General features: G+C 42.6%; 1 protein-coding gene across 3 annotated transcripts in view; it reads right to left on the reverse strand.

The window, feature by feature from the left end:
* Nucleotides 1-923: 923 nt before the first annotated feature.
* The window catches only part of GADL1 (glutamate decarboxylase like 1), a 127,331-nt gene continuing 117,198 nt past the window's right edge, over nt 924-11,056 (reverse strand). For all 3 annotated transcript variants that reach the window (XM_019536290.1, XM_019536283.1, XM_019536298.1), the window contains one exon: nt 924-3,575. In XM_019536290.1, coding sequence (XP_019391835.1) covers nt 3,402-3,575 — 174 coding nt within the window. In that variant the 3' untranslated portion in view covers nt 924-3,401. The remainder of the gene's footprint in view (nt 3,576-11,056) is intronic.

Below are 11,056 nucleotides of genomic sequence, written 5' to 3' on the forward strand. Positions count from 1 at the left end.
TCAGCATGACCCCATTTATGACCCCATTTCCTCAGCATGGCCCCTCCCTCCCAAATCACAGCTCCCCACCCCCCCGCCAGATGCCCCTCACTCCTGATCCACAGCCCCCTGGCCCTGGTGGTGCCCCTCACTTCACAGCCCCCTACGCTCCCCAGGTGCACCCGGGCTGGGACCTGCAGCCCCATGCCTCCCCACCCCAGCAGTGCCCGAGTCCCGGCTGCCGCTCACAGGAAGCAGCTGTTGAGGCCAGAGTGCAGAGCCTGCCCCCTGCCCCTGTCCCCTCCCCCATGGGCAGCATGGAGGATGCAGGCTGCCCACTGCAGGCTTGGGGCTCCCCATCCTGCTGCCCTTCCCCCAGGCCCCTGCAGCCCAGAAAGTACCATGCTGTGGCCCTGTCCACTAACATTGTGACCCCATTTAGGAACTGCTGGTCTGAGTACTTACCTTATTCCAAAGAACTCCAATTTACAAAATCCATATATATGAATGAATCTAAAAGGGAATATAGACACAGTGGGCCACATTGTGCCTCAAGCTCTATCCATGCATCACTGCCGGGAGAATTAGGCTCAATGCTCTGAGAGGTGGTATGGCTGGAAAAAGAGACACGGAGTGATCCAGTCACTTTTACTGGGATATTCAAAATATAAAACCACCATGTTCAATAATTTAAATGTTGTATTTGATATTGGGAGTGAAAATCGTATCTCTTCCAAAATGTTTATCGGAAAATATGTGGGTAGGATGGGGTATGATGCTGCAGCCTTCAAATAACCTCTGTTTGGAAGCTGGGACAGAGTACATGTCATTCTTAATTCAGTACAACCAGTTTGCTTTTTTCTCTTTATCTAGACCATTTGTGCTTACTCTTCCTTAAAGACAACATATATACATTAATATTTACAAATGACAAAACTACAGCCTGTATTTATAAGAGTATCACTTACTTCACTTTTTATTAAAATCATCAGCTACAAAATAGGCATTTTGCATTTACTAGATCTAAATAAACAACTATAAGAAAATGTCATTACAATCAAGAAGCAGAACAATCCCATTATGCACCTTAGATGTTACAAGGAGCTTTTAGTAAGAGAAAGTACAGAGATCAAATAAGTTAGTCACATTATACTGTAAAGTTAACCTCCACCTTTTAAGAAAGCAGTACAACTGTAAATCTAAGAAATATTTTCAACAAACATTCAAAAAACTTCAATTTGGCTTTCATTAAAAAATACAGCTGCTACTACAGAATTAAAAGTATACTATTTCAGACAGGCAACCATAAATGTACCATGTCTGGCACAATATCTGGAAACAGGAAAGCAATTGTGTGTTAAACTAAACATAACAAGAGGATGACATTTTTCACCAATTTTAGAGATACTAAATACAGACAATCACATTCTCAGCTGGTCTGGGATGGCTTAATTTTATTCTAATAAATAAAGATATTCTGGTTTATACCAATTAAGGACCTGGACCCGGACCCAAATCAGAAAATCCTTATACGGTTTTTTTTTCTTTTCTTTCAAAGCCAAAAATTAAACAGAGAATGTTTAACTCTGTATTTATCCATCTTAAGAAGTGATAGCAATGCAAATTCTAGTAGCTCAGTGCCTTTTAGAGTCTGCACTCCAACCAACAAAGGTTACCCATCTGTATACACATTAGGGTCCTGAACCACAAGTGCCTTGCTGGATCAGGGCTTTAAATCATGTTTTCATGATGGATGGTACATCCAGAAGTCATAGGTAATAGCAGATTAAATGATCCTTTAAGAATTACAGGGCCAAATAAAGGGGTCAAGTTGTGCCAGTAATTTTTATACACAAGTCCCTATTAATATCCATTGTAAGGTCTGCTTATAACCCCATGGCAGGATAGGATGACTAAAAAGTATCCCTTCATGGTATGCTCTACAGAACTCTATCAAGCTTCACGAAGTGGCCCTTGTTGCCCTCTACTGTTCTGACAGCGTGATGCATCACTCATCTAACCTCTCCATATTGGAATTTTTGGAGACTAGAAGTGGGAATGTTGTGCAAAGCTGAATGCTACCATGGCATATGAAATGAAAACATGAAAGCACTGCACTTAAAGACAACGTTTAGCAAAAACAGATACGTTATAATAGAAAAGATCACATTGGTCTGTACTACCCCAAAGACAGATTATAGTACAAACAAACAAAAAAAAGATCAAATGCTCTAGCTAGGAGAAAAATGTGGCTAGTTCCTTAAGTTTACTGCTAGAAGTCCCACATAGAAATGCATTTACGATTTCTATCTTTTTGTATGATTTTTATAAAAAGAATCATTTATAGACTGGAAAAAAATCAAACTAGCTTACTCACAAAATCATTTGTCAAAATACATTGCAATTACTAGCAATAAATAAACAGGCTGGACATCAGCTTGATATTTCAGGTTGACTCAAACCACTCACAGTGTTCATGTTTTAACATTATGGACAAATTTTCACTTGAGCTTATTGCCAAAAGAGAATTCTACTCTGATCATTTGAGATCTACCAATTTTTGAATATTTAGGAAAATCAGAATGGGCTATGACAAATCTGTTGCTTTCTTACAACAATTCTTAATAAATAGCCACCATGCATTAAAAACACACCCTTTAAGATAAATATATCATATAATTTCTTTTTATGTAATTTTAAAGTGCATCTAAAGTTGCTAAAGAAAATCTTACATGTAAAGGAAATACAAACAGTCATTCAGAAGCTGGAGGTATTTCCTTTTGACAAATTAAGCAGTGATAACATATCCATTCCAAGATTCTCAGCTCAGCTACAACTGTGATGGGTTTATGGGTGGGCAAAGTTGGCAAATGCATTCTGTGCCCGGCAGTTCTTCTGCTCAGGGATCTTGAGAATCTCCTAAAGAAACTCCCCTCTCTATCCTTAAAAGCATGACATAATGCTAAAATAGTAAGATACTAGAAATGTACTTTTACATTAATACTCACTGAGCTAAATTCACCCTCCAGCATTAACTTCAATGTAGTCATGTCCATTTAGCGTGGGCCAAATTGGCCACTGGTATATCTCTGGGTATCTTCCCAATACCTGCTCCATTAGGACTTCTGATGTCATTCTCAGAAATGTCACTTCTTGAAAGTGCCAGTTCTCAGAACAGCAGCAATGGTGTCATTGTTGCAAATGCTGTAAGCAGCTATGTCCAGCTATGACTACCACAGAGGCCAGGTCAGCAAATACAATCTCTACCTGCAAAAATCCTTAACATCACTATTAAAATTTAAGTTATAAGCTATATTATTGAACTTTTACCTACCCGTTGCAAGACAGTATCAGTACATACAAACATTTCACTGCTGTAAACATCATGCATGTATGCTGTGCCTAGAGCTGTTGAATTACAGCTACAAGTCTCTGCCAAGCAAATCAATCTCATCTAGCAGGAAATCCATGTCCTCACGTCTCACCTGGGGACTGATCACTACCTGGCGAAAGAAGTTGACTTTGCCAAGGTGCGGCTGGTACCCCAGCATCATGCTGCCCTTCTTCATCATTCTCTCTTTAATTACAGGTGCAACCTGCAGCAGGGAGAGAAAATAGGTGTTTAAAGTAAGAGGTTTAAGCATTTAGTAGAGCTGGGTAAAAAAAATATTTCCCATCTTGAAAAGATTGTTGAGCTGTCTGAATTTATTTCCTCACACACAGTGGGATGAGACCTTTGAAAGTGTTGACAAAAAAAGAAAGAGACCCAAACCTCAGAACACCCCATAAATGTGTGCCTGCCTGGGATATCAAACTCTGCCATGACCACCAAGCTTTTGGTGATTTTGGAGTTGGTTATTCTTTTTTTTCCTCACCCTCTCTTCCCCACACAACTTCCATGTCAGGTCTTAGAAAGTCTTGTCACTGGAAGTTTCATTGAACCAAGCATATGCCTGCAAAACATTTCAGTTATGACAAGCCAGAATTTTCCAACAAAAGCATTTTGATGATAAAGTTCTCAATCAGTTCTAAAATTTAGCAACATAGCAGGAAGTCTTAACTGGTGACATGTGACAAGCCTGACCTCCTCCCATTCCTAAAGCAAAGTGTGGAAAAGAAAGCTTCAGCGAGGAAGACATTTGAGAATCAGTGAATAAGGCACATTAACTGGCCCAGTGATTTCAGAAGTAAAACTTGGTTGAAGAGAGGCAGGACCTGTATATAACAGTTTGCATCTTTACACTACAATGCAAATACTAACTAGTTTATTTTTAGACTTCTACCGTATGACCTTAGTATCTGAACGGTGGTTACCAAAGCCAAATGCAGTACAACACAAAACAACTATATGCCCACTCCACTGCACATTGCCTGCCATGGATCCTACACTGCAGTTTCTGTCATTCTCAAAGTTCCACAAAGGTTCTTACTCCTTTTTTAATCAAGAGATCTCTTACAATTTATGAGAGCTTTAAAACTTACCTTCCTAAATTCCTTTATGTTCACAAAGTACTTTAAAATGCAGCCTCTGGCTATGGACAGAGTGGGAATTTTGGTTTGGGAGCAAGCTTCAACTGTTATGCTGTGACCTATGTACAGCAGAGGTTCCCAAACCATGGTGCACGTACCCCCTGGGGATACACAAGACATCTATGGGGGTATGCAGAAGAAACTGCATAATGGCAGATTTAATTTTCATTATAATAAAAACTGGCTATTCCTCAATATGAGGATGATGTCTGCCAGAGTGAGGATTACTGGTGAGTTTTAAGGTGGCTGAGGAGTTCATTCCATGCTCTGCAAGTTTTTCTTGACAAGTGGTGCTGGGGTGGAGAGAGGCGAGAAAAGGGGGAGGCACAACTGTTGGCAGGATGTTGTGTGCTTTCCTTCCTCCTCTGCTGTTTCTTAAATTCCTGAGCAAGACAGTTCTCTTTGAAGTTAGCTGTAGCTTTATGTGGTGCAGCGTCACTGAGAACTGTTACCAACCAGAACTTCCAATTTGTAGGATCAATGCCCCCCTTCTTAAGGTATGCTTTCAGGGTGCCTTTGTAGTGATTCCTCTGACCTCTGCGGGTCCTCTTAGTGTGACTAAGTCGAGAGAAGAGGACTTGCTTTGGGAAACAAGTGTCAGCCATCCGCACACAGTGTCTAGCACAGTGGAGCTGGTGCTTCATGATCTTTGCCCCAATGCTGATTACATTAGCTGCAAAGAGGATGCTGGTATTTGTGCAGTGGTCTTCCCATCTAATGCAAAGAATTTTCCTGAGGCAACATTGATGGAACCATTCCAGGCACTTAAGAGTGCTTTGATATGTCCTCCATGTCTCACACCCATGGGCATAACAACTGCATTGTAGACCAGGATCTTAGTTTCCATCTGCAGATCCTGGTCAGCAAAGACGTGGCAAAGCAGCTTTCCGAAGGATACACTGGCACAGCAAATCCTATTTTCAATTTCTATATCAAGACTGACTCAGAGAGGTGACTACCAAGGTATGGGAAATACTCCATGTTTTCCAGGGGTTCTCCACCAATGGTGATTTCTGGGGGAAACAGAGCTGCTTAGGTTGAGGCAGTTTGATGAAGCATCTTGGTCTTCCCAATGTTAAGGGAGAGTCCCAGACTGTGATAGGCACCTGAAAAAAGGTCAAGGGTGGACTGCAGATCGGTCTCAGTGTGTGCAAGGATAACAGAGTTCGTCAGCATACTAAAGGTCAGTGATGCCAGTCTTGGTAACTTTCATTTTGCTGTGAAGATGCCGCAAGTTGAAAAGCTGACGTCCAATTCAACACTCAACCCCAATTCTGGGAGGAAGGTGGTCACAGCTAAGAACCAAAATAACAGCAAGACAGATGGAAAAAAGGGTTGGGGCGATGACACAGCCCTGCTAGACACCAGTATGGATGGCAAATAGGTCTGTCTCTAATCCATTGCAAAGGAGTGTGGCGGCCATCCCATCATGTAGTAGCCTAAGGATACTGATGAACTTCAGTGAACAACCAAACCTAGCCAGCACCTTGTGAATCATAATAATATCATAATAATAAACCATATTCTGGCAGGGGTAAATGGGCAGCAGGTAAATCTGGAAGGGAATACACAATAAGAAAAAGTTTGGGAACTTCTGATGTGTAGAGTTAACGTTGCAACAGTTTTGCTACACTTTGGGCGTGTCTACACAAGATGCTAAATGTGCAATAGACCAATTCTACTGCACATTAACACATCACAGCGAAAGCCATGCTACTGAGCTAATGTGCAGGAGAATTAGTCTACTGTGCACTGGCATCACTTAAAAGGCATGCATTGGTGGTACTGCACAGTAGTGCCAGTTACTGTGCATTTAGTTAGTACTTGTCATTAAAGGTACTAAACTTAATGTGTTGTAACCATGGCACATTAGTGCATGCGTAGACGTGCCCTGCAACTGCTACAGGTATGTGCAGACATAACAGGTAGACAGTACACAATTGCATAACATCATAGTGGCACAAGAGTTGGCCCAAAATAGAACGCTGAACAAGTGCATTACTTGATCTCATTTGATGGCTGTGCTACCAATCAGCCCCATGAACGTTTTAATGCGCAATATCTCAAAACCAAGCCTAAGGCCTATCCCTCCCTTGCTACTGATTTTTGTATTTTATTATTAAATGAATACAGCATTGAAAGATAACACAATCTATTTAATTAGCTAATGCATAGGGCAGTTCCTACTCAGGAAAGCTCCCACACCTATTACTTGAAACTATGCCATTCATAATAAGGAAATCTAGCTCCCATGGGCTAGCTACTGCTCCTGGCTCTCACTGCTTCTTGCCAGTTCTCTGGAATGACTCTGGATTTAAATGAGTACAACTGAAGAAAAGAATCTGGCCAACAACCTTATGGTTTCAGTGCACTCCAGTTCTCATTTTAAACCACAGAGACAGCAGCCCTGATGTACACCTTTGCTGGGAGTTGTATGACACGGCAGTTGAGTTCTCCCAGCTGGCCATTAGTTCCAGAGCCACTGCCTTGAGCCTCACTCTTCTGCCTCTGCCTTGAGCAAGGAGTTGTACATAAAATAAACAGCTCCAAAACCAGCCCCAGGAGGCGCTGTGCTTCAGACACACTCCTTTGCATGACAGTGTCTGCTTCGTTCTCCTTTTGCTGCAAAGAAGGAAAATATTAATTGCAGTCTTTGAAACACCACAGTTTATCTCCCCTGGTACCTCAGCTCAGGTCCTTACACAAAGTCAACACCCTACCTCCTTCCCCAGTCACTTAAACCAAGAAGCTATGCCTAGAGAACATCCTGCTGGAGATCCCTTATCCCCCAGCACAGCTTAAAAAGACACAGTTAAGTGCATCATCTAGGAAGAAATTCTGACCCCAATGAAATCATCCCATACCATTTATTGTTTACTTGAAACATGCCATTCTTGTACTGGAGAGTGCATTATTTTGCAATTAATGCTACCAGCTGATGGAGCCCCCAAAGACTGAGAAGGGAATCTTTTAACAGTCTTCAAACACCTGAAGAGCAATTATAAAGAAATGGAGATAGCCTTTTCTCTGTGCCTGTAGGGGACAGGACTAGGAACAATGTCCTCAAAGTGCAGCAGAGAAATTCAGGTTAGAGACTAGAAGAACCTTTGGATTATGATGCTGGTCAAGCAGTGGAACAGGCTAGCTAGAGAAGCTGCAGAATTTCCATCCCTAGAAATTTTCAAGAACAGATTAGACAGACTGGGATGGTTTAGTCAGGGATGATCTTGCCTTGAGTAGGGGCATGACTTCATGATCTTGTGAGTTATCTTCAAGCCCTACTTTCCTATAATACTGTGATACCATTACTGGGCAAAAAACGAGTAGGCAGGGTGGAAGCAACGATATAGCGGTAAGTGCCTAAAGTTACCAAGCGCTGGTCCTGACCTGGCCAAGTATTTAACCTTGTTTCACTTTATGTATCTGAATAATCCTACTGAGTTCAGAGGGACTATTCACATGCCAAAAGATATGCATCTGCTTACTTTTTGTTCGGTATCTAGCCCCAAGTACACAGGTCCCAGCAGGATCAAGCCCAGCTAACTAAATTACTTTGCATTGTTGTTTTTAAACCATACTATACCCTTTAGTCCTGTTCCTTCACTTTCTTTTGTGAGATTTTGGCTTTAAAATGGGCAAATCAATCTAAAGCCCAGCTTTGGTTCCTGCATTAATTTATTTTGATTCTGGAAGCCAGTGGAAGAAAATACCACTTGGTCTACAAAAGAAGAAAAATGCTGGTGTCATCTTTTATTTTAATAGTATTACTTCCACATGACATGTATATACGCACATTTCACTAGGCAACTACCCAGTAATTCATTTTGATATAAATGTCTTAGGATTTTCAGTGTATTTTAGGATATACAATTCTGGCATCTCCATGCTAGTTTAGTTATGGATGCTTATAATGCTGTTGCCTTGAAATCAATTTTGGATTCAGAGGAAGATTGTTCATGGCACTAGTTTAAATTGCCTCTGTCCACTCTTTTTTTTTGGCTTTGCAGTAAGTCTAATCTTTTACATTTAGTGTTTATCTTTTTAAAAAAAAACAGACTGACAGAGTTAGAATTTTAATTGAAGTCCACGTATGTGACTACCATACTTATCAGTTCAGCAGCGTACTGCTACAAGTTTGTCTTTTGTATACCAATGCAATAATAAAAGACACAAGTTGGGAAATCCATATTAGTAAAGATCTTAGAATTAAAAAGGAATATAAACACTATAAATCTGACTGAATCTAAGATGACTGAGAGAGAGATTATAACACCTCTACTCCCACTGAATAGCACCTAACGCTATATGCCATAGCAACCAATTGGGTTACTAGTGGCTTTAAGTATTACTACTGCTTGGTGGGTGCATCTACATGTGCGCTTTACTGCAGAGTTGACTAATTAGCTCCACAGTAAAGAGTTACTGTCTACACATGTTCCACTATTAGGGCACAGTAAATTAATTAACTCTGCCTTAAAATAGTACTGTTGGAGACCATACTATCTTACGGCAGAGTTATTGATGGCAGTGAAATACACGTATAAAAGCTAACCCAGGCATAAACTGCACCCTGTCAGCCCAGGCAACAGGGGGCTAGACCCCTGCTTGCCACCTAGCCACACAGCTCTGCACCTGCAGCATTCTCATGCCCAAGTCAGTCCCTCGGCCGCCCAACACCATCACCCAGAGCCTGTGGCTGACCCCCTGAGTCTGGTGCCAGCTCAGAGCTGCTCCACCTTGGTTCAAAGTGCTGCTTTTCCAGGCACGCATGTAGATGCTGCACCCAGGATCAGTTAACTCCAACGAGAACTGGTCTGGAGTTTATCCCTTCACATTAATTTCACATGTAGATTCACCCAGTGAGATCAAATCTTTCTTATAGACAGGAGAGTCAAAAACAGCTTTCCCCATTTATCTAATGCAAAAGCACCAATCTCCCACCTGGATTTTTGTCTAAATAACTGAACAACTCAAGGACTCACTGAACTTCGTGTTTCATAGTTTAGAACCAATTCAGGCTGGTCTCATTTGTTCAATACCCAAGCAAGACTTCCCTTGAAGGACAGCAAGACCCGTATGCTTTGCATGAGCTATCCTCACTCAGACTGAAAAGCACAGCACTCTGCAAGTGGTCATATGAATAGAAAGTTTTGCCTTGCAAAACCAAACTCTGCCCTGACAAGTTATTTCAGTGATGCAGTACATGACAACACTTGGGGTAAGATTTGGACCCTTTATGAATAGTTTTTCAAAGTTTGGGTTTGGGGTTTTTTCTTTTAAAGTTCTTACCCATAAGCATTTGCTCTAAATATGGTATCTCAGTTGCCAGATATATTTATCATGGTGGAAATAGTTTGTAGGATCAGAAGGGACCTGAGCAGATCATCAAGTCTGACCCCCTGCCTTGGCGGGAAAAAGTACTGGGGTCAAATGACCCCAGCAAGGTGTTCATCTAGCTTTGTCTTAAAGACCCCCAGGGTAGGAGCCAGCACCACTTCTCTTGGAAGTTGGTTCCAGATCCTACCCGCCCTGACAATGAAGTAGCGCCTCCTGATGTCTAATCTGAATCTACCCTCTGCCAGCTTGTGACCATTATTTCTGGTCACTCCTGGTAGTGACCAGGGGAACAGGGACTCCCCCAATGCCTGCTGGTCCCCTCTGACTAGTTTGTAACAGGCCACTAGATCTCCCCTCAGCCTCCTCTTGTGGATGCTGAACAGGTGCAGGTCTCTTAGCCTCTCCACGTAGGGCCTGCCCTGCTGCCCCCCTATCATGTGAGTGGCCCCCCTCTGCACCCTCTCCATGTTGTCCACATCCCTCTTGAAGTGCAGCACCCAGAACTGGACACAGTACTCCAGCTGCAGCCTGACCAGTGTCGCACAAAAGGGGAGGATCACCTCCTTGGACCTGCTTGACATGCATCTGTGGATGCATGACAATATGCGGTTGGCCTTCCTGACTGCATCCCCACACTGTTGGCCTACGTTCATTTTGACATCAATGATTACTCCAAGATCCTTCTCTGCCTCTGCACTGCCGAGAAGGGAGTTCCCCAGCCTGTAGGCATGCTGCTGGTTCTTCCTCCCCAGGTGCATCACCTTGCACTTGTCAGTGTTGAAACCCATCCTGTTCTTATCCGCCCACCCCTGTAACCTGTCTAGGTCCAATTGTAGCCTATTCCTCCCATCTAGCGTGACCACATCCCCCCACATCTTAGTGTTGCCAACAAATTTGAACAGGGTGCTTTTCACCCCCTCGTCCAAGTCACTGATGAAGATGTTGAACAGTGCAGGCCTGAGGACCGAGCCCTGGGGGACCCCACTGCCCACATCCCTCCAGTTTGAAAATGACTCGTCCACCACCACTCTCTGGGTGCAGCCCTCCAGCCAGTTAGCAACCCATTTGACTGTGTAGGTGTCAACCACAGTCCCCAAGTTTTTTAATGAGAATGGGGTAAGATACAGTGTCAAAGGCTTTCCTAAAGTCCAGAAAGACTACGTCCACTACTACCCCTGCATCTAAGGATTTGGTGACCAGGTCATAGAAG

This window comes from Crocodylus porosus, unplaced genomic scaffold, assembly GCF_001723895.1.
Source record: "Crocodylus porosus isolate Cpor-Errol unplaced genomic scaffold, CroPor_comp1, whole genome shotgun sequence".
Classification (NCBI taxonomy): Eukaryota; Metazoa; Chordata; order Crocodylia; family Crocodylidae; genus Crocodylus; species Crocodylus porosus.